The 27582-nt window shown below is 34.9% G+C and overlaps 1 protein-coding gene across 5 annotated transcripts; it reads left to right on the top strand.

The window, feature by feature from the left end:
• On the top strand, positions 1–27582 carry LOC121385331 (tetraspanin-13-like). Of its 5 annotated transcripts, none has more exons than XM_041515972.1 (6): positions 1–136; positions 5154–5321; positions 9724–9939; positions 11467–11625; positions 16327–16427; positions 25833–27582. In XM_041515972.1, the coding sequence occupies exons 1-5, from the start codon at positions 74–76 to the stop codon at positions 16399–16401; spliced, it is 681 nt and encodes a 226-aa protein (XP_041371906.1). In that variant the 5' UTR covers positions 1–73; the 3' UTR covers positions 16402–16427; positions 25833–27582. The 5 variants fall into 5 exon arrangements, with proteins under 5 accessions (XP_041371906.1, XP_041371905.1, XP_041371907.1 ...); XM_041515971.1 differs by having other exon boundaries at positions 9724–9945; XM_041515973.1 differs by lacking the exon at positions 16327–16427.

The raw sequence follows: 27582 nt of genomic DNA, 5'->3' as shown, positions 1-27582 counted from the left end.
TGTGATTATATTTGTTCGATTGGACTACAATAATTATTTTATTAAACTTCCACGTTAACAAAAATATACAGCAATGGTTTGTGGGGGATTTGCTTGTTCTAGAAATTCCCTAGCCGCTCTTAATGTTTTATACATAGTAAGTATACTCCGAAATTGAATAATTGATTGTTATAATAGATCCTGTTCTTGTCGTATGCTTCATAGATGGCAAATAAAGGCCCTAAAGAGGAGTTTTTCTGTAATAGAACGAACACAAATCTGTATGATAGCTTCGGATGGTAACAGTGATATGACATCTGCATTGAATGCATCACCATTATTCTCACACCAATCAACAATAACATATTGCATTGTTGGGGTATTTTTACTCAAGTTTTTATTTAGTATCTCTGTGGCCGTTTCAGTGAGGGCCCTGTTTCGGTGGTTTCGTTGTTTTTGCTCAATAGTACATACATTTGAAAATTTCTGACCTCGTTGATTTTTGCATGGAGGAAAGTAAACAAATGTCTATCACATTCACAGAAATATTCGTAAAAATAAGGTTAAAATGAGCAAAAAAAGCAAGATCGAACTTTACCCAGTACATTTCTTAATATAATACCCTTTTTCTATGATTTTCGAAGACTGTTATTTGAAAGAAAACTTATTTTTAAAACTATTTTTTCTGTTCTCAGCTGTACTGCTATTTTGTTATTGAAGTCGCGTGATTGTCACGGAGTCTGCTGGCAAAACTCTTTACAGATACTTGCCAAAAATATATAATATGGTCCTTATATGTTTTAACATAAACATATTTCTGGATATCTGTATATTTATTAAAATTCAGAATGCAGCTTATATTTTTTGACCAAACAATTTTACCATTATAACTATTCATTTGTTCAACTATTAACACAATTGCAAGACATCAGAATAGTTATATTCATGTTCCTAAAATGTTGTCTGTTAACATTGGTTCTCGAGGACTCCATTTTGTAATTTGACTTAAAATATTTCAATTATTTTTTATAAATTATTATAAGTGCATGTTTTGTTGAACAACATACATATTTTGATAAAACACTGAAAAGTTTTGTGTTGGAAAGTTTTGGCTGTAAGGTATACCACTAAATGTTTTACTCACTGAAACAGGTGACGTAGTTAACAATATTTACTGCTGATGTATGCTACAGTGCAGTGATCTTTGCTACATAGCGGCCAGTTTAGTGTTCATTTGAAGCGTAGAAATACTAATAAAAAGGTAGCTATTTGAATAACAACTGTCTGTGTATAAATATTGATATGATTTAGAATCGAATGCTTATGCTCACCGAAACTGGTCCACCCATGATAATGATTTGTCATTGTTTTCAATTACTGTAGTAACAAGCCTTGAAATAAGCGGCCGGTCACGGTCATTGTGCAGTACAAATTTGTAACTTGTCAGTAACAGTGTCGATTGCGCCGGTCACCATGTCCGAAGCTCGCGTTGTAGTAATAGCCGGCTGTTTTGTAGTCGAATACACTTAATGCATCGATTGAAAAAAAGAAAAAAAAGATTACGAATGAAAAAACACAAATGTGTACCAGTGGGATTCGAACCGGTTCGCGGGGCACTTGACAGTCCAACATGAAGTTCATCTACAGTCCGCGTACCTGTTTAGTAGGATTTTTCATAGTCTCGATTTTGCGGGAACTTACATTGTAAAAAGTGATGTCACACATATTAGTAATTGACCTTTTGTACTTAGCGTATAATTCCTGTGGCGTTTTCGTTTAAAGTTTGCAATTCAAATTGCCTCGTGGTTAATAATTAAAGGATGTTGAACAAAATAACTTCAGTATTTACTGTAAAAGAACAGACAGGTACCGATAATGACAAATCAACTGTCCCTGTTCCTAGTATCCGCGGCGGGCAGCCGCCAATTAAATCGTCCCCCAAAAATTCCCAAACGAATATCCCGCAGAGTATTATCTTAAAATCTAGCACTGAATTAAAATGGCAAAAGGAGGATTCAGTTAAAACAAATGCCTCTTTGTGGCTACATTTTGAAGAAAACTCCAACGGCGAGGTTACACTTATGACGTGTTCGCTCTGCAAAAAATTTCAAAAAGAAATACAGTATAATCACGATTTTTCGGACGCATGGATCAAAGGGTCCACAAATCTGCGTGTGGCAAATACTAAAGATCACTCGGCAACCAAAAATATAGAATATTACCACAAACATGACACTGATGACATTGAAAAAAATTGATCAGTCCGAGTCAGATCATCATGAATCTGAAAGTTCAACACAAAGTGATAGTGACGACAGTTTCATGGCTTTCTTAAGCCCTATCCTAACCGGCCGCGAGCGATTATTTTAGAAATCATTGATTTCCATTGCCGCATGCTAACTGTACGCGTGCGACGCGATAGGTCGCACGCGTGCGGTTAGGATACAGCAGTTGAAAACCATGATTTCTAAAATAATCGCTCATGTAGCTCACGGTTGGTTAGGATACAGCTTTACCAGAGGACATATATTAATGCATCATAGACGTAAGTACGTAACAATAATAAATATCATCATTTGGTGACTATTGCCTTAATTGCTGCATTGATTATTTAGTAATTAAATATATCAATTATTAAACAACATAAAACTTACTTTATTTCATTTTTATTTACAATGTTTTGTGACGGGTACAATTTCTTTTATGTCAGGCACAAATTGATTGGTGCAGGACATTGTGTCAGGTACACCAAACTGTTTTATTTCAAGGCTTGTAGTAATGACAACGGTTGAGTGCTTTTAAGAAATCTCTTTGTATAAATAAACTTTCTGTTAACAGTTATGTTACTTAACATTCCTTCTTTATTCCATACAAATAGCTCCAACGATTATTGCATTTTATCTGAGGCATTCTTTTTACACAGGAGGGAAATATAACAGCACCTGCGGTAAAACGTGGGGTGTACCGTGTACAGAAGTTACTTGTTTGGTGTTGTGTTATAAACAATCGTACAGCATATATTTATTTGCCAGTTGGCTAGTAAATTACATATAATAATAATAAAATCGCTAGCCAACTCAGGATTTTTTTTTTTATCAAGAATCAATTTGGATACATGATTGAAATAATTATAAACACCATTTAAACCTCAATTTCGCGAATTAAAAAGCATTATTACCTATCTTGTGAATGTTTGGATGTGTTGTACATATTTCGTTTGCACCACCAGATCCATGAGTATTATTTGCTACATAGTAAATGACCTCAATGTATTTTGTAAGTGACATCATCGTCCATGGTCTTAGTTCTGTACTTTAGCATATCTCAGTGAGTTATGTTGGAAGTAATTGAAGGTGGGTAATAAATAAAATACCACACACGGGTTTCTACTGGAGGGTAAAATAGGTATGGCACCATACCCAAATGTTTTTGCAGATTTTATTCTTTTATGTTGACTGTTTGACAAAATTAATTACTCTTATCATTACTGTATGATTTTCTTAACCCTAACCCATTTTCTTTTTTGGGGGAAGACCCCCCCCCCCCAATACCCTCAATCAACTGCAGTTGCATTTACCACACACATTGTAAATTTATATTCAATTTCTTAGCACCATACCCAAACATTTCTTTCTGGCAAAAACACTGCACACCAGTTTTCACTCATAAAAATTATATATCTAGAGAAAACCCGTTAAATTGTAAATTTACATTAACGGTAATATGGACGTTTTCCACAGAAGATCAAATTGAAGTGAAAATTTAACAAGTAAATATTATTGTAAATTATGCAAATAAATTGCTACATATTTTTGTTGTTGTGTACCTTATAAAAAAATTAAAATAAAATTATTAAAAAAAAAAAGCATTAATTTGGCAGAACAAAACATTACGATCATCAAGAAATAGAAATATGTGATTTACAGAGAGTGGGGGTGGGGGTATTATTATTTTTAAAATTTATTAATTATATTTATTTTAAGTAATATAGCACACAAAGACAGACCAAATAATTCTGTCTAAAGCTGTAGAGCTATATTTCATATTTTATATGTAGGTAACTGAGGTTTACGGACACAGAATTATTCCGTGTAGCAAACATGTAAAAAATAAAGATTGGTTTAAAGTCGCAGATTTCAATTTTCCGTTCTGAAAATTCTTTTAAGTATGGACAACATTTATTGAGTATTTAAAACAATAAAAAAAATTACATTAAGAAAAATACCCCATGACAAATGGAGTACAGGATGAACAATTAAGACTATTTTGAGCAGTTTGATTTGTTTTCATGATCGATACGATAAGCTGGAATTTTGTCAGCAGATTTTTGGCAAGGCACAATATTTCATATGAACCATTAGACAACTTTAAACTGCATTATTTGATCAAACCTGAACCTTGACTGTAAGGTTACCACTTTGAGGTTTAATGTAAAATCTGATATGCTATATATAATAGGCTATTTAAAACTTTCTTGTTCCTGCCTACTAACATGATTTATAGATAATTTTTTATTTTGAGGGGTTACGGTTAGCTTGGTCATCAGTCTTTCATAATTTTGCAGCTTAACATTAATTGGAAACTTTTGAAACCATGAGAATTTGAATTTGCAAAAATCATTAACTGAATATGCAAAATGTTTTAGATGGAAGATGTCCTCTTTAATGTTGATGACAATCACCTTTTGCACAATTGTTTTGTCTTCGTACACAATAATAGGGCAGGACATACATGAAGCTCAGTTGTACAGCACTCGCTTGATGCGCAATCGATCTAGGATCAATTTCCGTCGGTGGGCCCATTGGGATATTTCCTGTTCCAGCCAGTGCTCCACAACTGGTTTAACAAAGGCTGTGGTATGTACTATCCTGTCTTGTTGGATGGTACATATAAAAGATCCCTTGCTGCTAATCCGTAAATCCGATGCCACATAACCATAAATAAAATGTGAGTGTGTTGTTAAATAAAACATTTCCTTCATTCTTCCTTCCATTGTACACACTAAATAGAACATATGTTACTATAATTTCACTACAAATCCATATTTCATAAAAAGTAAGATTTTTTTTTTTTAACACAGTCTAGTGCTTAATTAGTAATGTTCAAACGCAGAATTTTCAATAGCAATTTTGACCTGGAATTTATGTTAATTTGTTCTTTTATTTTTCTTCTAGCTCGTGTCGTTTATCCTGATTGGCGTGGCAGCGTATGGCCGACTGTCGGCCATTGTGACAAGCTTGACATTGGTCGGCAGTCTGATAGCATGCGGTGTCTTCCTCTTCTTCATTGCACTGACCGGATTGATCGGAGCTCTGAAACATCACCAAGTTTTACTTTTCTTTGTATCCTTTTATATCGTCTAGTAATTTCCCTAGAAATTTGGCAAGTCATGGTAGACCAAACACTTTTGGGGCATTTTCACAATTTTTGGGGCACTTTTATTTCACACAAAAAAATAGACAAAAATTATATGGAGTAACTCTCTGAAAAGGACACTTCAATAAAAATTGTAAATAAATTGCACCTTTTTTTTTCTTTCTTTTTTTAAATAAATATTTATTGTCCCAAATCATACAGCAGTGTCAGGGTTGAGAGCCCCGAATCACGGATTTACATACATATCCATGTTCTAAACAAGAACAAAATATATTAAAAATAACAAAACTAACAGAAACAAGACTCAAGTTCAATACATGCATATAGTTGGACATGGACAGTGATCTATAACATAACTATATATCTTTATGATCCGAGATTTAAATGAGAGCAGAGATAATAGTGAATAAGAGAGAAGAGAATCAGAAGGGATAAGATTTAGAAGAAGAAGAAGAATACAAGACAGATGGATGGCATAAGAAAAAAAGTTCTTTTTAAATATATATAAAACCGCTATCTCCAAACAAGCCATGCTGCACTAAATCCGTCTTAATATATATTGCTACATATGTATCTGTATACACTATATTTTCATAATATATATATATAAATTTGGCAAGGCATGGTAGACCAAACACTTTTGGGGCATTTTTACCATTTTCGGGGCACTTGTTTTTTCATTAAAAATACACAAAAATTAATTGAAATAAACATTAATGTAATTTATCTGCTTGCTGTAATAAGTGAATGCAAAAGATATAAAAGTCATATTTTATTAATTAGTAATACCTTTTTTGGGTGTTTTATAAAGGCAATTTTAGAATTAATTAGTGAAAAAGGCTTGTTTAATCTCAGGGCAGCATGGCGCTGATTAAGGCAAGGTGGCACTAGACTATTGAGGCATGGTGCCACACCATGCTAAGATAAGCTAAGGAAAACACTATCATCCATTAAAGGCTTTTGTAGGCAATATCGCTAGCACTATAATCTGCGATATATCTCCTGAGATATTTTCTCAGGAGATATTGCTTCTTTATGTTACGTCACTGTATATGTTTCAGGGCTAAACCTATCATTAATGACGTCATGCCACTGTCGTTCAGCTGCTGCCAAATATAGTGACTTTCAAGCCACATTACAGACATTGTTCACAATTTTCACAAATAAAAAAGAATGATAATGGATGATAAAAAGAATACCCCACTCGTGTTTTGTGATATCATAATTTATCAGCACTCCGATTTCTTACACTTACGCTGATAAATTATAATATCACAAGACACTCGGGGAGTATCCTCTATATAGATGAGGGGTGGGACGTAACCCAGTGGTAAAGCATCTGCTTGATGCACGGTCAGTTTGATATCAGTTCTTGTCTGTGGACCCATTAAGCTATTTCTCATTTCAGCCAGTGCACCATGACTGTTATATCAAAGGCCATTAGTAAAGCTGTGTGCTCTAGTGGTGTCGTTAAACAAACCAAACCAAAACCCTCAGTCGACCCATACTCTGTTTTTTTTTTCTTCTCTCCTTCCCCCCCATCCCAACCAGTGCCCCACAACTGGTATATCAAAGGCAGTGGTATGTGCTAACCTATCTGAAAGTGCATGTAAAAGATCCCTTGCTGCTTATGAAAAATGTGAGTTTCTTCCGACACTAATATATATCAGAATTATTAAACGTTTGATATCCAAATTCCAATAAGTAATAAATCATTGTGCCCTAGTGGTGTCATTAAGCAAAACACACTGTGACTTAATTAGCCACTAGGGGCAGGACATAGTCCAATGGTAAAATGTTTGCCTGATGCGCAATCTGTCTGGGATCGATCCTCGTTAGTTGCCCATTTGGCTATTTGTCATTCCAGCCATTACATCACGATTTGTATATCAAAGATATGTGCTGTCCTGTCTGTGGGATGGTGCATATAAAAGTTTCCTTGCTACTAATGGGACAAATTTAGAAGGTTCTCTCTAAGACTGCCAAAATTACCAATTTTGTGTTAGACGTCCAATAGCCGATGATTAATAAATCTATGTGAACTAGTAGTGTCATTAAACAAAATGAACTTTTGCATAATTAGCCACTACAGCACAAAGCCTGGTAATGCAGAGTGTGTTTGTGGCTCCCATTGAGCTGTCACCAGTTGCACATATGTGACCAGTTGTGCTTGGTGACCATGGCAACACGTGACCAGTTGTGCTTGGTGACCATGGCAACAGCTGGCATTGGATTTCTCCTGGCCTAAAGCTATTAATATATAAAGGAATGTTGTTTTTTCTGTATTTTTGTTTTGGTTTTTTTGGTGTGCGTGTGTGGAGGGCATTAACAGATCAATTTTTATCAATTAAAGGAAGGTAAATTTATGCAAAATTAATCTGGTCTCTAAATCATAAAATTTTCAAAATCAGGACTATCTCAGTCACTCACCAAATTTACCACTTGCAAATTTTAAACAAGTGGCAAAATGTTTTAATTTGGCAAAATAATTTCAAGTAGTAGGAGCAGGACATAGCGCTCGCTTGATTCGCGGTCAGTTTGGGATTGATCCATGTCAGTGAGCCCATTGAGCTATTTCTCGTTCCAGCCAGTGTGCACACAGACTGGTATATCAAAGGCTGTGGTATGTGTTATCCTGTCTGGGATGGTGCATATAAAAGATCCCTTGCTGCATTAGAAATTTTTTTTGCAGGTTTCCTCTGATGACCTATGAGTCAGAATTACCAAATGTTTGACATCCAATAGCAGATGATTAATTAATCAATGTGCTACAGTGGTGTCGTTAAACAAAACAAACTTTTAATTTCAAGTAATGATTGATATTTTGTTAAAAAGTAATTGTATGTTTTTGCCATTTTAAAATTTTTTAATAGATAATTTAGCCAAATCTTCAACACACCCAGAGTTAGCCATGAGATTCCTTACATGTTCACTTCACCTATTTTTATCAAACGTCTTCCCTTTCTCCTGGGAAGGGAGAAGTCACTTCTCCCTACTTTTTTGACATCCAATAGCCAATGATTAATCAATCATTGTGCTCTAGTGGTGTCGTTAAACAAAACAACCTTTTTTCTTTCCCTTCACTCGGGATGAGAGCTGGTACTGGGAGATGAACCCATTACCTAGCCACCGTACAGCTGATAGCTTGACCACTTGTCTATTGATTATAGGATATTAAATGAGCTTCCATTTCATATCATGTTTATGTCCCGAGTTAAATAAATTTCAGTTTTCACGAGCTTTAGCGAGTGACAATGCAATTGTTTTCACGAGGGACATAACATGATTCAAAATGGTAGCGAGTTTAATATCCTATTTATTACCCATAATCGGTCTTAATTTACATCACTCAACTTGTTTGGCTGACGTTCCTGTAACTTACAGTGTAAGGTTGTAGTGCACCAATTGATAACGTCATCGTATGACATCAAATGTGTTACGTCCCACTTGACGTTCTACTGGGATGTATCGCTTTGATATGTACCAAGATATTTTTAACCATATGGGTAATAATTATAGGATATTAAACATAAACATGATACGAAGTGGTACTGAGTTTCAGTGTTCAAGATTAAATTTGTTGGCCAGTATCCCAGATTTTGAAATGTTAGTATCCCACCTGAGAATTTAGTATTATATGGCATCCCGGTGGAATACTGGGTTCTTGAAGTCTGGTATCCAAAATTAAATTCTCGTATCCCCGGGATATTGGGATACCGTTAATCTCGAACACTGAGTTTAATATTCTATTTATTACCAATAATCGATCTTAATTTATATCACTCATCTCGTTTTGTTGACATTCCTGTAAAGTTGTAGTGCGCTAATTGATGACGTCATCATGTGACGTTAAAAGTATCACTTTGATATGTACCAAGATATTTTTAACCATATGGGTAATAAAGCTGGTTTACTGGCCTCGGTTGCGTCATGGTTAGGCCATCGGTCTACAGGCTGGTAGATACTGGGTTCGGATCCTAGTCGAGTCATGGGATTTTTAATCCAGATACCGACTCCAAACCCTGAGTGAGTGCTCCGTATGGCTCAATGGGTAGGTGTAAACCACTTGCACCGACCAGTGATCCATAACTACTTCAACAAAGGCCATGGTTTTTGCTATCCTGCCTGTGGGAAACGCAAATAAACAATCCCTTGCTGCCTGTCGTAATAGAGTAGCCTATGTGGCGACAGCGGGTTTCCTCTAAAAAACCTGTCAGAATGACCATATGTTTGACGTCCAATAGCCGATGATAAGATAAAAAAATCAATGTGCTCTAGTGGCGTCGTCAAATAAAATAAACTTTACTGTTTTTTTAAAGATGGTTATGACCTACAGGTGTACCCGTGTTTGTCCTTGACACCGTATAGTACATGATCATTCTGTTCCTCCTGTTCCTGCTGCAGTTCTCTCTCGCGTGCGCGTGTCTGGCGTTCAACTCGGAACAGCAGCAGGACCTGGTGGAGAGGGGCTGGAACCTGTCGAGCGATGCGACCAAGAACGACGTTCAGAACCAGTTCCAGTGCTGCGGCTTCAGGGATCAGGACCTGCTCAATGGTTCGCTAGGTCACCCACCTTGTGTGAAGGTAAACGTACGTTGGCCTTGTTTGTTTTTACAATACTTAGTAGACACAGTGTTCGACTAATCACCCATCTTGTGTGCAGGTAAACATACGTTTGACTAATCACCCACCTTGTGTGCAGGTAAACGTGCGTCGGCCTTTTTTGTTTTTACAGTACTTAGTAGACACAGTGTTCGACTAATCACCCATCTTGCGTGCAGGTAAATCTAGTTCCAGTGCTGTGGCTTCAACGAACAGAACCTCCTCAGTGGCTCTCTAGGTCACCCACCTTGTGTGCAGGTTGTCTTATTTGTTTTTTAACAAATTTCGTAGTACTTTGTAGATACAGTTATCGACTAATCACCTACATTGCGAGAACCAAAACGTACGTTGCTTTTTTGTTTTTACCTCCTAGCCCTTACAAAAACTTTGGCTGATGCGCTATGCATTATAGTAATTCAGTTGATATTTTTCAGTAATACAGACCACCTTGTGTGCAGGTAAAACGTATGTTGCCTTTTTTTGTTTTTACATTTTCGTAGATACAGTGTTCGACAAATGTTTGAGAAAGTCACTAGTCCTTACAGAAACTTTGGCTGGTGCCCAGACCCAAAATCCGCTGGGCGGGACCAAAAGCTAGTGGATTTGCCAGAGCCGTGTAGATAACTCAACTTGGGTTGAGTGTTCTATCTAGCTCTCACAACTGTGATAACTGTCATAAACTGTGGTATGTACTATCCTGTCAACCTCAATGGCTCGCTAGGTCACTCATCTTATGTGCAGGTAAATGTACTTTGCTTTTTTCAGGGGTGGGAATTCTCCTCGGATCAGCTGTTTTCCTCTCATGGAACATTGCGTTTCCTCGCATTTTAACCATCCTTTCCTCCAAAATGTGTCGGATGGCACAGATTTTAACGTAGGATTTCAAGAATTTCAGGGACCCCTCTAGATTTCCTCTTTTTCACAGTTCACCAATTCCCACCCCTGTTTTTTATATAAACATTTTGTTAGTAGATGTTCCAATGTTTCATCTAGCGCTCATGACTGGTTTGTCATAGGCTGTGGTATGTACTGTCCTGTCGACCTCTTTAATGGCTCACTATTTTCACCTATCTTGTGTGCAGGTAAACACGTTGCTTTTTAAAAAACGTTTTGTTAGTAGTAGATGTTCTAGTATTCCATCTAGATCTCACAACTGGTATGTCATAGGCTGTGGTATGTACTGTCATGTCATTTTTAATGCAGGATTTTCAGTAATTTTTATTCAATACAAAAAAAGCCTTTAGTGGAAATAAAAACATTATTATGTGATGTCATCTATAGTCCTACCCACAGGGAATTGCTTTTTCCATACTATGGAATTTACTACAAGTGATTTATTTATTTCTGAACCAATTGTTTTCTAAATTATACATAAAAATAATTTAGTTTATTTTTTTTTGGTTATTTCCAAAACACTTATACTTTTCTTCTTACGTCAGACCAAACTGAAATTATTTACAAAACCAAATCAAGGTGATGTTAAACATTCCTTTCTTTCCTTTCTTTCAGCTTGGTTGTTGCCATGATTCCGATGCCATTTGCTGTTCGGGAAACTCGAACGGCACCAAGACCTGCCCTTGTGATAAATGTTCGGAGAAACTGCAGATGCAGATACACGCAGCTTTCAAAGTTACTGGTGGAGTGGGCCTGTTCTTCAGTTTTACCGAGGTAGTTTCTGCCCCACCCCTCCTACACCCACACCTCCCATCATACATTGTGATACACAGTGTTCTTTGATGTTTTTTCATTATAAGTGTTTTTTAATTTATTATTATTATTATTAATATTTATTTATTATTTAATTTTTTTTAAAATTGAAAATTGTTTCGTAACAACAGGATAGCTAACCAATGAAATAATTAATATTATTTTTATTATCATTATTTTAATTAATTTTTTTTTTCATTTTGGTTACAGTCAATTTGTTAAAATTACAGTATCATTATTTTACAACTTGTTATGATCGACCAATATTTTGCAACGCTTTTCCCCCATTATTATTTTTATAATATTCTTTCATGGCTACAGTGTGTATACTACCAGGGCTCCTAGAAGTTTTATAAAAACAACTAGCCATGGGATCAGTGATTTTAAAAACTTATTTGCTACGATTAAAATTCACTAGCCCTACTTAACTTTAAGTTGATACAATTTTACTAAATAATAGTAATAATCAGATATGTCACCTAAAAGGGAGACAGAGCTTAAAAACACTAACACTTGGTGGTGGTGGTGGGGCAGGATATATATATATATATTTACAAAATAGAATGCAGCATTTGACTTGTTTTCACTAGCCGTCAGGCATGACAATTGTAGTTATTTACTAGCCCAGCATTGAATATCACTAGCCATAGGAGTGGGGCTACCGTAATCTAGAAGCTCTGTTACTAAAAATCAAATCCCATAGATGACAATAGTAAAATATGTGGCTAAAACTACACCTGCAGCGTATTAATCGATATAAACACCACAGATATAAATACTACAGATATAAACACCACAGATATAAACACCACAGATATAAATACCACAGATATAAATACCACAGATATAAACACCACAGATATAAACACCACAGATATAAACACCACAGATATAAACACCACAGATATAAATACCACAGATATAAATACCACAGATATAAACACCACAGATATAAACACCACAGATATAAATACTACAGATATAAACACCACAGATATAAACACCACAGATATAAATACTACCACCCTTCACTCTTAGAGTAAATCAGAGAAAAAATTAGGGTCAAGCTGCTCATTTCAGAGATAATGGGTAGCGTTTATGACTATTCCAGTTCCACATAAAACTTAGGTACTTTTTTTTTTTACAGTTATCCCATGCATGTTTCAAGCACAAGGCTACTTGACAGTGGTACTAGATGAAATAAAATTGCATACATTTTTTGTCGAGATGGAAACTATTATTTTTACATTCAACACACTCACATTTATTACCAATCACAGGATTTATGGTGTCAACTTCTCTATCAAAAGTTGGGTACACCTCGAACTTTGACCCAGCTGGAAGTTATTTGGTTCAGTACTATGGTACCTTTATGTAACCAATGAAAACACTAACACAATTAAAAGGGTTTATGTTTTTTGGTTAACATTTTTTTTTTTTTCTTCTTGTTTTTAACATTATTATTATCTTGCAACATATTGAGTAACAAACCACCATTTTACAATATGGAGATCATAGATGCATATAGTTGTTAATTTTCAACTGGGCCAGGAGTGAAATTTTACACTTAAGTCAGCTTTTTTAAAATTTGGTACGAAAGAAAAGGCAATATTTAGCATTCTGGTTTACATTATATCTTTATTGTCAGCTTGCGGAGCGGTACGTAGCCCAGTGGTACAGGGCTCACTCGATGCGCGGTCGGTGTGGGATCGATCCCCATTGGTGGACCCATTGAGCTATTTCTCATTCTAGCCAGTGCACCACGACTGGTATTTCAAAGGCTGTGGTATGTGCTACCCTGTGTGGGAAGCGCAAATAAAAGATCCCTTGCTGCTAATCGGAAGAGTAGCCCATGTAGTGGCGACAGCAGGTTTCCTTTCTCAATATCTGTGTGGTCCTTAACCATATGTCCGATGCCATATAACCGTAAATAAAATGTGTTGAGTGCATCGTTAAATAAAACATTTCCTTCCTTCCTTGTTGTCAGCTCCTATTTTCCCGGATTATAAGTCCGAGACCAATCAAACATAGTCAGACTTACACCTTTGGCTATTCGTCTGAATGCATGTCAGTTAATTTTAATTTTAATTTTAATTCATAATTAAAATGTATTTATAAATGTTTAACCCCCTCCTCCGAAAAGAACTAGCTTAATCTTTACTTTACAAATTTAGATTAATTATGAATTCCTCTTTATTGGCTCTATTCTTATTTGAAGACATTTTCTAGACAAGCAAATTTAACAGGATTCTGTTCTTCTGTGAAACCCACATTTTGGATTGAAAGCATGGGATGGAATCTTAAAATACATTACATAAGTTTTACAATTCTGGCAGAATCTTAAAACTCCCAGAAATCCCCAAGTTTACTGCTTGAAGTGACACAATCACCATGTTAGGCCTAAATACAATGAAGATGTGTTTCAAAATGTGCTTAGGTGTTATGAAACAAAAACTTCTCTGTTATTTAAGTTTAAAAAACCCAAACTAAATATACACATGCATGTAAGATAGTTGTCTTTCTTTTTTTACTTCTGGGTTATGTGTAGGGACTGTCTGGGTTTTTTGTTATGTTTTCATCATGAGAAATATTATGCCCATTTTTATTTTTAAAAAAATTGACGTCCATGAATCAACATTTCCTCTGGTTAAGGTTTATGGGTTTTGTTTTTTTGCGATAAACATTATTTTGCAATGCAAAGGTCTTTTACTTTATTTGGTGTTTTTAAATATTAATCATAAGGTTTTATGTGAGATTTGCACATGTTAGTTATGTAGTTATGTTCTTTTTTTTCTTTTTTTAGTTTTTAACATTATTTTTAGAAACGTTTTATTTATTCATAGTGCTAAGTATTACATACAAGTTTGTATTCACATTATAAAACTGCTTTTAGCATGGTTGCTGTGTATGAAATTAATGCCATTTAAATATTTATTTCTCACCTACTAACAGAATGTATAATCGGGTTATGATCAAAGGGATTTCCCTTGAATTTACTTTATAAATTATTCCTTTGATCCATATGCCACCCCCACCCCTTATTATTTGTTCCTTAGATACATGTGTTTTCTTCAACACCAGCTGATGCTACTTACGTATGGGCATCAAGTAACTATTTCTTGTTCCAGCCAGTGCACTACGACGTATATCAAAGGCTGTGGTATGTGCTATCCTGTCTGTAGGATGGTGCAAATAAAAGATCTCTTGCTACTAATGAAAAAATGTAGCATGTTTCCTCAGTAATCTGACTGAATGTCAAAATTACCAAATATTTGATAGCCAATAGCCAATTATTATTAAATCAGTGTGCTCTAGTGGTGTCATTAAACAAAACAATCTTTAAGTACATTATGCTAAAAGTCAGTGGCATACACATCAATATATTTTGTTTTTCTATTTAGTCCTAGCAAATGCCTAACTTCCCTCAAATTGACAACTAGTTTATTGTTAGTCAATAATGTATGTTTGTGCATTAACTTACAGAAATGAGGATAATTCTGTTTTGATGTATGCAAATAATTGACCAAGATTTGAATGACTTGGAAATTCGAACATAAAATCTAGTCCATACAATTTTATAAACAGTAAATATTTGTACCTTGATTTGTGTTGTGTTTGGTTCGGTTATCTCCACTGCTCCACTAGAGTTGTTTCCCCATTGCTTCTCTAGTACAGTTTGTAGACTCCTGTAAAATTTAAGAGTACAACAAATGAAAATGCCAGGCAGAATTGTGTTTTTTTCCATTTTGAATATAGTAATAGATGATATTACTTGAGCAGATGTGCTGTCAAATTTGTGATTGTGTTTTTGTTCTGCGAATATGAGTGGTTAATGAAGTTCTTGAGTTTAATAAAATGCTATACGCCCCACCCCCCCTCCCCCCACCCCCCTGCCCCCATAAATATACTTTTTGTACAATATAACCTGAATGAAGTTATTGTTAAGAAGACTGTATTTGCAAGGTTTATAATTATTTCAGATCATTGGAGTTTGGCTAACGCTACGTTATCGTAAACAGACAAAACACCATGTCCCATGAGGTAGTTTAGCAAATCCATTTCTTTACTTCTTTGCAATGGATCAAAGGGTAAAAAAAAAAAAAGCAAGCATCTTATTCCTTCTGCTGTTCTATTCCCTCCCTTGCACACTGGGTATTTCAGATATTTGAATGGGCAAAGTGTTTGTATTTTAATAAGAATTCTGAATAAGGTACGTAATATATTTTAGATATCTATAGGCAAAAAAAATTGTTTTATATTTTTTATTTAAGGCTGTTTTTGATTGTATCAATTTCAGATTTAAACTGAGAAAGTACTTATGTTTAAGTAGAAATACTAATAAGTTATGTATTATATTTTGGATATAGGTTAAAAAAAAATAAAAAAATTTGAGGCTGTTTTGATTGCATCAATTTCAGATTTAAACTTACTAAGTACTTGTCTTTAAGTAGAAATACTAATAAGTTATGTATTATATTTTGGATATAGGTTAAAAATTTTTTAAAAATTTGAGGCTGTTTTGATTGCATCAATTTCAGATTTAAACTTACTAAGTACTTGTGTTTAAGTAGAAATACTAATAAGTTATATAATATATTTTCAGTTTAGGTAAAAGTAATATAAATTTAAAATTTGAGGCTGTTTTGATTGCATCAATTTCAGATTTTTGGTGTGTGGATAACCGTGCGTTATCGTAACCAAAAGGATCCTCGGGCTAACCCAAGATCATTTCTATAATTCATGTGTGTGTGCTAGTTGCCAAGGTATTATCAAACTTTCTGCTGCTGCAGCAAGTCTACCCTCATTTCCAGGCTTCTATCTTCACTCAGTTTTTCTTTTCTGTTCGTTTTCAGGTACCAAGCAGAATCAAATTAATGTACAGTGTACCCCTCTAAACCAGACACCCTTTGGTTTTGAGAGCTTTCACTGTACATTTAAATGACATTTCAGTCCGACCATTTAAATGACATTTCAGTGATTTATCCAGGCGTTCTATGAGTCCCGACCATTTAAATGACATTTCAGTGATTTATCCAGGCGTTCTATGAGTCCGACCATTTAAATGACATTTCAGTGATTTATCCAGGCGTTCTATGAGTCCGACCATTTAAATGACATTTCAGTGATTTATCCAGGCGTTCTATGAGTCCGACCATTTAAATGACATTTCAGGGATTTATCCAGGTGTTCTATGAGTCCGACCATTTAAATGACATTTCAGGGATTTATCCAGGCGTTCTATGAGTCCGACCATTTAAATGACATTTCAGGGATTTATCCAGGCGTTCTATGAGTCCCGACCATTTAAATGACATTTCAGGGATTTATTCAGGCGTTCTATGAGTCCGACCATTTAAATGACATTTCAGGGATTTATCCAGGCGTTCTATGAGTCCCGACCATTTAAATGACATTTCAGGGATTTATTCCGGCGTTATATGAGTCCGACCATTTAAATGACATTTCAGGGATTTATCCAGGTGTTCTATGAGTCCCGACCATTTAAATGACATTTCAGGGATTTATCCAGGCGTTCTATGAGTCCGACCATGTAAATGACATTTCAGGGATTTATCCAGGCGTTCTATGAGTCCGACCATTTAAATGACATTTCAGGGATTTATCCAGGCGTTCTATGAGTCCGACCATTTAAATGACATTTCAGTGATTTATCCAGGCGTTCTACGAGTCCGACCATTTAAATGACATTTCAGGGATTTATCCAAGCATTCTGTTAGTCCGAACATTTAAGCCTCATTCCAAAAGAAAGTGGCAACAAAATAATCCTAATTTTTATGCTAAACATTCCCGAAATATGTATTTAATTAAGTCTGTTATAATACATTAATTTAACAGTGGTGTACTGCATCATTCAGTTGAGTCTTAAAACATACCCAAAGTATGGTTTACTAGCGCTAATTTTCCTAATCTTATTAGACATAGAATCCTGGCGAAATATCTGGGATAAATCCATGCATTGACCCTTTTAATGAAGCATTAGAGTTCACTGTTAATATGTAGATAATAACTAGTTAATGACGTAGGATATCTGCTTTATCCTGTGAATTTAAGAATGGGAAATTCCGCGAGGCTCTTTTGAGCAGAATTTCTCATTCGACCTGAACATGATAAAGCAGATATCCGATGTCATTAACTAGTTATTATCTTTATCCTGCAGACCATAAAAATTAAGGGGAAAAGTTATTATTATCTGTTATTTCAGCCACATTGTACGATAACTTAGAGGTCAAATGAGCAATTTTATAATGTAGCTATGCATGTGACGTCATATGAGTGACGTCAAAAGTCATAATCTGCTAGTATACGTTTATGACTTTGCTTTAGTTAGTCATCATAATCTGTCAACAGAAACAGTAGTTGCAGGATAAATTTATTTTAATGCTCGACCTGAATCAAATACAGAGTTCATAATTGAGGGCTTGAAACAGGAAGTAAAATATGTCCTGCTGGAAAAAAAGTATGGCCTGCTGGAAAAAAATATATGGTCTGCTAGAAATAAGATACTTGACAACACCTGGAGAGTTACGGAAAACTTCGGGATAGGATGTGAAAAATTAGACCTCTGAAATGTATTTTAGGGCAATATGGAATTAAAATATAACAGAATAACATTATTTCATTTTCATTTCAAGTTATTTTCGTTTTTATATCCAATTAAGGTCCAAGCATGTTATCCTGGGCACACATCTCGGCTAGGACAGTGGGTTAGTTGTTAGTGGTTAGTGAGACAAAAAAAGAGTGTAGTGGTCTTACACCTGCCCATTAAGTCGTTAAAACTCTCTCCGAGTGGGAGCCGGTTCCAGGCTGCGAACCCAGTACCTGCCAGCCTTATGTCCGATGGCTTATACAGAATTACAAACTAAAATATCCGATGAGAAAATGTTACCTACATCTGTAGATGTTTTTGGGTTTTTTAACTGTAAAGTTTTTTAATTAGTTCACTATATGAACGACTTATTAATCACTGAAGTTGAATGAACTCCATTATTATAGTACTAATGATCAATGTTTTCATTATTTGTCAAAGCTGGAGAGTTTATTCACAGGTTTCTGCTATGTTACACACCTGACTAAGCCATCTAATTGGTCTGTGTTATAATCTAAAAGATAGATCTGACAGACGTGGCAGTGGCCGATATACTTTGCCATTTGCCAGCTTATTTTCATAAATAGAGAATAATACACGAGAGGCAGTTAGATACGATTTATCTTACAAGTTGTTTTAAAACGTATCTAACAAGTGAAAGCGAGTTGGATGTGATTTTAAACAACAAATTGTAAGATGAATCTGCAGGGTTTTTGCCAGAGGGTAAAACGGGTAGAGTGCCGTACCCAAATGTTTTTTTTTAAGTTAAGTTAACCTTTTGACAAAATTAATTACTCTTATCATTACTGTATTAGTTTCTTAAACGTAACCCTTTTTGGGGGGGGGGGGGGGAGATGCCCTTCATAACCCCTGTTGACTTTGGTTGCATTCAATTCCATAGTGCCATACCCAAAAATTTATTTCTGGCAGAAACACTAAAATGGTATCTAATGCACATGGATGTAGAATTCTATTTCTTACATATCCTGGGTAAAAAAACTCTGTTTAAGATAAATTTAAACGCCTTTTCCCAACTAAAACTTATTTTACAGCCCTAGCACTTATAGTTAATTTGTTCATCACAGACAAATAAATTTCAGGTTAACTTGTATGTCACGAAGTGATCAATTCGACTTCAATTTGTTTTCATTGGATGGTCCTTTTCATCGAAGTGATCTTAGCACTAATATCACCTTATGTGCATATGGTGGATATGCACTTAAGGCGATCTTAGCGCTCAGATTGCTTCATGGAACGGGGCCCTGGTCATCACCTAAGAGCAGCCAGTCGTATGTCTCTAAAATGTTATCGCTCATATATGTGTTAACATGTATGTGTTATCCAAAATTAACAAATGATGTACTTACTACTCACCAATGGGTGTGTTAAAAAAACACCTGGATTCTGCTTGGTACCTTGAAGAAACATTTGTTTTGCCTCAGTCATTCTGGTGGTTGGATGCCTCTGGTGGTTAAGAAATGCCACTTTTATTTTATTTTTATGTTCATAATATACATACTTTTAACGTTAATTTTTAAATATACTAATTATATTTACATGCTCAATGTTTTAATTAAAAATACTAAAAAATATTTACATGCCCTAGCACATGTTGGTTACACTTCAAAAGTTTAATTTTTATACGTTTCAAAATGTTATACTAATATTTACATGCATTTTATTTCAGAGAAAAGGGTAATTGTGTACTGAATTCAATAAACATCATGCCCATATCACATACAATAATATGGTTTATTTTATTCGATAATTTTCTATTTCAGAAGTTTTTAAATTTAATTTTAAGTTGCTTCAAATGCATAATTAAAAGTTTACAAAGTACATGTAAAATTGCAAGATACAGGTGGGAGCAATGTTTTGTTCCACTTTTCAAAAACTATATGTCCTATTTAACTTGGTCTACAGTTGCACCTATGGATGTTCATCACAGTGCATGTGAACAAATTGAACAATAATGTAATTGAAGTTTCTTTTTAATATTTAATTTTTTTTAATTTATATATATATATATATATTTTTTTAATGTATTTTGTTAAAAAAAATAAATCATGCATTGAAATGAACATCTATGACAGCGACTGTCAGCAAAAAACAACTATGGGTGGGTGGTTCATAATGTAGTTGCATCATGTACTGCAGATGTTTATGTATTTGCATGTTAAATTGCTTCTCCCTTCCAAACATACCAGTATTCCCATTATATCTACATCAGAGCTGTAACGATACGGAAGGTCACGATATACATATCCCGATACTTGGGTCGCGATACATATCATATCGTGATACTTAACTTTTCATATCAATCATCAATAATTAAACTGTTTAGTACAAGTTTATAAAACATGATAACCTAATGCTTGGGAATTCCATCAACTGAACGTCGAAATTACGTTTTCATTTATCTAATGTGCATGTTTTTTTCTTAAGTTCGTAAATTTCGGCTTCAATTTTTTTTTACCAAAAATTATTAAAACATGAATGTATTGTATTGTATCGTAATACAGCGGTCCTGATTGGATGTATCGTATCGTGGCCCTAGTATATCTTGATGTGACATTGTATCACCGTATCGTTACAGCTGTAATCTGCACGTGTCATACATGTATGTGTTGTACATGATAAGGCATGCATGCTCACAGTTTTGTCTCCCAGAACGTTTTGAACTTATGTAGAAGCCATATTTCTTTATTTATTTATATAGAATTACTAAGAGTTAGGCATAAACACTTACATTTTCACGTTTTGTACATGCCAGTTGAAATCATATCTGGAATTGGTGGAGTTCACAATCGCTAATGGCGGGTCACAGCCTCATAGTGGGGGGCAGAAGTATGGGGGAGGGGATTTTGCATCAACACAAAGCTAAAGTGATGTTCCAGTTGTATAGGATGTCAAACAAGCTTTCATTTCCTACCATGTCTAGATATTGACGGAAATTATTTCACGAGGGACATAACATGATATGAAATGGTAGCGAGTTTAATATCTTATTTATTGCCCATAATAAATTTTTAATTTATATCACATAACCCGTTTGGTTGACATTCCTGTAAGCTTGTAGTGTGCCTGTCAATGTCATCGAGGTGTTATGTCCCACTTGACATTCTGTTGTGTTTACTATAGGAATATACATACACACAGTATGAGGTACATGCATGTACAGCAAATATTGTGCATGCATTTAAAAAAAAATTCTTTATTAAGTTGATTTTTCTTTCATTATGCATGCATTATTGTTCTGAGTTCTACTGTAATATATTGTTGTTGTAATATACTAACACAGTAATAGCTTAATGTTAACAATTTGCCGCAGGGGCATAAAACAGGGATGGGAATTCTCCTTGGATCAGCTGTTTTCCTCTCATGGAACATTTCGTTTCCTTACATTTTAAATCGTCCTTTCCTCCAAAATGTGTTAGATGGCACAGATTTTAACCCAGGATTTCAAGAATTTCCGTGACCCCTCTAGATTTCCTCTTTTCTACAGTTCACCAATTCCCACCCCTGATAAAATATCTGTAGAAATTACTGTTAACATTCTAGCGTTTGTTAGCCATTCAACATACATGTATTTTTTTTTTGTATTTTTTTTTTTTAATACAGTGAAACACCTCAAAACTGGATCCTCTGTAAACCGGAATTCCCTCAAAACTGGACGTTTTACACGACCCCTTTATAAATATCTGTACAGAAGAGTTCCTCTGTAAACCAAATACCTATTAAAACTGGACTTTTTACTTGGTCCCGAGGGTGTCCGGTTTAGGGGGGTTTCACTGTATATATGTTAATCGTCTACAATGTTTTACTTAATATAGTACTTTGTACCATAACTTCAAAAGACAACTACACTGTGTGCAATGCTTATAGTTTGAAATGGATGGTGAGCAAGAAACTGCTCTGCTGACATTATGTAGGAAAGCAATTGCTCCCAGTGTAACAATTCACAATAATTTTGAGTAAATATAAAATTAAAATGTTTGAAGCGTGTCTGTGGAGGGAAAAAAATGGAGATAGTAATAGTGAAATGCTAAACTGCACTTTGTGTTTTGATTGGTTTGTAAAATAAATGCTCATAGGATCAATCCCCATCGGTGGGCCCATTGGGCTATTTCTTGTTCCAGCCAGTGCACCACGATTGGTATATCAAAGGCCGTGGTATGTGTTATCCTGTTTGTGGCAGGGTGCTTATAAAAAGGAAAAATGTAGCAGGTGGTTTGCTCTGAGATTTATTTATCGGAATTACCAAATGTTTGACATCCAATATCCAATGATTAATAAATCAATGTGCTTTAGTGGTGTCGTTAAACAATGAATGAATGAATGTTTAACGACACCCCCAGCACAAAAATACATGTCGCCTATTGGGTGTCACAAATGGTAAGTAGTCGTTAAACAAAACAAACTTCAACTGAAGACTATGTCAGAATTACCAGATGTTTGACATCCAGTAGCTCTTGTGGCATTGTTAAACAAAACAAACTTCAACTGAAGACTGTCAGAATTACCAGATGTTTGACATCCAGTAGCTCTTGTGGCATTGTTAAACAAAACAAACTTCATCTGAAGACTGTCAGAATTACCAGATGTTTGACATTCAGTAGCTCTTGTGGCATTGTTAAACAAAACAAACTTCAACTGAAGACTGTCAGAATTACCAGATGTTTGACATCCAGTAGCTCTTGTGGCATTGTTAAACAAAACAAACTTTAACTGAAGACTATGTCAGAATTACCAGATGTTTGACATCCAGTAGCTCTTGTGGCATTGTTAAACAAAACAAACTTCAACTGAAGACTGTCAGAATTACCAGATGTTTGACATCCAGTAGCTCTTGTGGCATTGTTAAACAAAACAAACTTTAACTGAAGACTGTGTCAGAATTACCAGATGTTTGACATTCAGTAGCTCTTGTGGCATTGTTAAACAAAACAAACTTCATCTGAAGACTGTCAGAATTACCAGATGTTTGACATTCAGTAGCTCTTGTGGCAATGTTAAACAAAACAAACTTTAACTGAAGACTGTCAGAATTACCAGATGTTTGACATCCAGTAGCTCTTGTGGCATTGTTAAACAAAACAAACTTCAACTGAAGACTGTCAGAATTACCAGATGTTTGACATCCAGTAGCTCTTGTGGCATTGTTAAACAAAGCTAACTTTAACTGAAGACTGTGTCAGAATTACCAGATGTTTGACATTCAGTAGCTCTTGTGGCATTGTTAAACAAAACAAACTTCAGCTGAAGACTCAGAATTACCAGATGTTTGACATCCAGTAGCTCTTGTGGCATTGTTAAACAAAACAAACTTCATCTGAAGACTGTCAGAATTACCAGATGTTTGACATTCAGTAGCTCTTGTGGCATTGTTAAACAAAACAAACTTCAACTGAAGACTGTCAGAATTACCAGATGTTTGACATCCAGTAGCTCTTGTGGCATTGTTAAACAAAACAAACTTCATCTGAAGACTGTCAGAATTACCAGATGTTTGACATTCAGTAGCTCTTGTGGCATTGTTAAACAAAACAAACTTCAACTGAAGACTGTCAGAATTACCAGATGTTTGACATCCAGTAGCTCTTGTGGCATTGTTAAACAAAACAAACTTCATCTGAAGACTGTCAGAATTACCAGATGTTTGACATTCAGTAGCTCTTGTGGCATTGTTAAACAAAACAAACTTCAACTGAAGACTGTCAGAATTACCAGATGTTTGACATCCAGTAGCTCTTGTGGCATTGTTAAACAAAACAAACTTTAACTGAAGACTATGTCAGAATTACCAGATGTTTGACATCCAGTAGCTCTTGTGGCATTGTTAAACAAAACAAACTTCAACTGAAGACTGTCAGAATTACCAGATGTTTGACATCCAGTAGCTCTTGTGGCATTGTTAAACAAAACAAACTTTAACTGAAGACTGTGTCAGAATTACCAGATGTTTGACATTCAGTAGCTCTTGTGGCATTGTTAAACAAAACAAACTTCATCTGAAGACTGTCAGAATTACCAGATGTTTGACATTCAGTAGCTCTTGTGGCAATGTTAAACAAAACAAACTTTAACTGAAGACTGTCAGAATTACCAGATGTTTGACATCCAGTAGCTCTTGTGGCATTGTTAAACAAAACAAACTTCAACTGAAGACTGTCAGAATTACCAGATGTTTGACATTCAGTAGCTCTTGTGGCAATGTTAAACAAAACAAACTTTAACTGAAGACTGTCAGAATTACCAGATGTTTGACATCCAGTAGCTCTTGTGGCATTGTTAAACAAAACAAACTTCAACTGAAGACTGTCAGAATTACCAGATGTTTGACATCCAGTAGCTCTTGTGGCATTGTTAAACAAAGCTAACTTTAACTGAAGACTGTGTCAGAATTACCAGATGTTTGACATTCAGTAGCTCTTGTGGCATTGTTAAACAAAACAAACTTCAGCTGAAGACTGTCAGAATTACCAGATGTTTGACATCCAGTAGCTCTTGTGGCATTGTTAAACAAAACAAACTTCAGCTGAAGACTGTCAGAATTACCAGATGTTTGACATCCAGTAGCTCTTGTGGCATTGTTAAACAAAACAAACTTTAACTGAAGACTGTGTCAGAATTACCAGATGTTTGACATTCAGTAGCTCTTGTGGCATTGTTAAACAAAACAAACTTTAACTGAAGACTGTGTCAGAATTACCAGATGTTTGACATTCAGTAGCTCTTGTGGCATTGTTAAACAAAACAAACTTCAACTGAAGACTGTGTCAGAATTACCAGATGTTTGACATTCAGTAGCTCTTGTGGCATTGTTAAACAAAACAAACTTCAACTGAAGACTGTGTCAGAATTACCAGATGTTTGACATTCAGTAGCTCTTGTGGCATTGTTAAACAAAACAAACTTCAGCTGAAGACTGTCAGAATTACCAGATGTTTGACATCCAGTAGCTCTTGTGGCATTGTTAAACAAAACTAACTTTAAAGCAACTTACCCTAATTTTTAAAAAACACAAAGTTCGTCTAAGAAGTAATGGGTAATAAGACAATCTCTAGTTAACAGTATTTCCCTGTTTAAACATCGCAGACTTTAGCTTGTCTCTGTTATAACCATATCCAAATGTCGTCTAAGAAGTAAGGTTAATGATACACGCTCTAGTTACTTTTGACGGTATTTCCCTGTTTAAACATCACAGACTTTAGCTTGTCTCTGTTATAACCATATCCAAATGTCGTCTAAGAAGTAAGGTTAATGATACACGCTCTAGTTACTTTTGACGGTATTTCCCTGTTTAAACATCGCAGACTTTAGCTTCTCTCTGTTATAACCATATCCAAATGTTGTCTAAGAAGTACTGGTTAATGAGGCACACTCTAGTTATTTTAGACGGTATTTCCCTGTTAAAACATCACATACTTTAGCTTCTCTCTGTTATAACCATATCCAAATGTGTGTTACAGGTTTGTAGATTAAATAAATTAAGTGTCCCTTTTTTTACGGGCTGAAACTAGTGTCTGCACCTTTAACTTTGACCTTGTTGTATTTTCAGATCATTGGAGTATGGCTTGCCATGCGGTACCGGAACCAAAAGGACCCCAGAGCCAATCCTAGCGCATTTTTATAACGGTCTCTTCCTTTTAACAACAACAATTTCTGTCTCTTATGTTCATTATTACATTCCTTTTATGTGACATGTACCAGTACTTTTACTCGCAGGGGACACAACTCTGGCTTCTTCTTTTGGAGTACGGTTTTATTTTATAAAATGGCCAATATTTTTACTTTTACTTTTTTTCTTTTTTTTTTAAATATTTATAAGAAACTTCACTGCATTCAGTGACGCAGAGCAGTGTTAACATTTGGCTAATTATTTTACTACTTCTTCATACCGTCTTTTCGGTTTAACATGAAGACGGTGTCAGAATTACCAAATGTAGATTAAAGTTCCTGAGTATTATTATTAATTTTGTATTTTTTGTCTGATATCATTAAAAATATTTAAATTATTCTTTATGCATCAGTGCCAAATGTAAGATAGAGAGAGAACAGGGATTGATCCAGGCGTTCTGTGGGTCCGAATGTAGGCCCTTTTAAAAACAAAAGTGGCATTGAAAATTACAAATGTTTACATATTAAAAATTACAAATGTATATATGTATGTATGTATGTATGTATTTATGTATATATACATACATACATACACACACACACACACACACATATATATATAATTATGTCTGTTGTGATAAATTAATGTAAAAGTGGTGTACTGCATCATTCAGTGACATAAAAAAAAGTATACCAAGTATGATTTACTCACACTAATTTTCCAAATTACAACAGATAATGGGACCCTGTTGAAAAAAATGCCTGGTAAATCCCTGGATAACTCTTCCATTTCTAGTTTCCCAGAGTTGTGTCCCTTCTTCCAGCTTCATGGATTTAATGTGTGATAATTAATATTAGGTTGCATTGTTTTGTTTTGTTCCGAATACATTTTGTATATAGATTGTATTATCAGTGTTACATGGACCTGTATTTTTGTTGCTGATGTTTGTGTTAAGATGTCATAATTAAAAAAGACCCATTAGCTTTACAGTGATGAGATCTATTGTTCAAGTCGATTTTTTTTTCTTTCACAGTTGTAAAACTTGCTTGTATTTGTTGCTAGTTAAACTCATAAGTTAAAAATGTTTCTAATATTGTACAAATAACATTTATTATCAAGTTGTATTAACAAACAGGTGTGATTTTTAAAACAATTGTACAAATACGATTTATTATCAAATTGTATTGACAAAACAAAGGTCATTTCCAGTTTTAATTATTAGAATTAACTTTATATCTGTAAATTAGGCCAACAAAGTAGAAGATGAAAACATGAAAATGTACAAAATTGTTTTTCTTTGGAACATGGATATTGAATGGAGCAGGCTTCATAAGGGTTTGGGCTTTTTTTCTGTTGGTGAAACAGAAAAATTAATTTTGACCCTACCCTTTAACTGAAGTCCAGTATCCATCTTTAAATATCAGATTCAATTAAGGGGTCATCCATTTAGTACGTACGCACAATTTTCCGATTTTTTGCACCCCCTCTCCCCCCCCCCCCCCGTACGCATGCGTACGCCAGTGCCCATACCCCCCCTTGCGTACATACGCAAAAAATCGTCAGTCAGTACCAGTAAATGTAGACAATGCCACCGTCGATGTCATCATGGTATACTATAATTAATGAATACTGCTCATTGTACAAATGTATTAAACAACGCTTGACGACGAATAAAATGTTTCTAAATGTA

The sequence above is a fragment of the Gigantopelta aegis genome, chromosome 11 (assembly GCF_016097555.1).
Source record: "Gigantopelta aegis isolate Gae_Host chromosome 11, Gae_host_genome, whole genome shotgun sequence".
Classification (NCBI taxonomy): domain Eukaryota; kingdom Metazoa; phylum Mollusca; class Gastropoda; order Neomphalida; family Peltospiridae; genus Gigantopelta; species Gigantopelta aegis.
The sequence above is the reverse complement of the archived record's forward strand: the minus strand, read 5'-3'. Positions and strand labels throughout refer to the sequence as shown.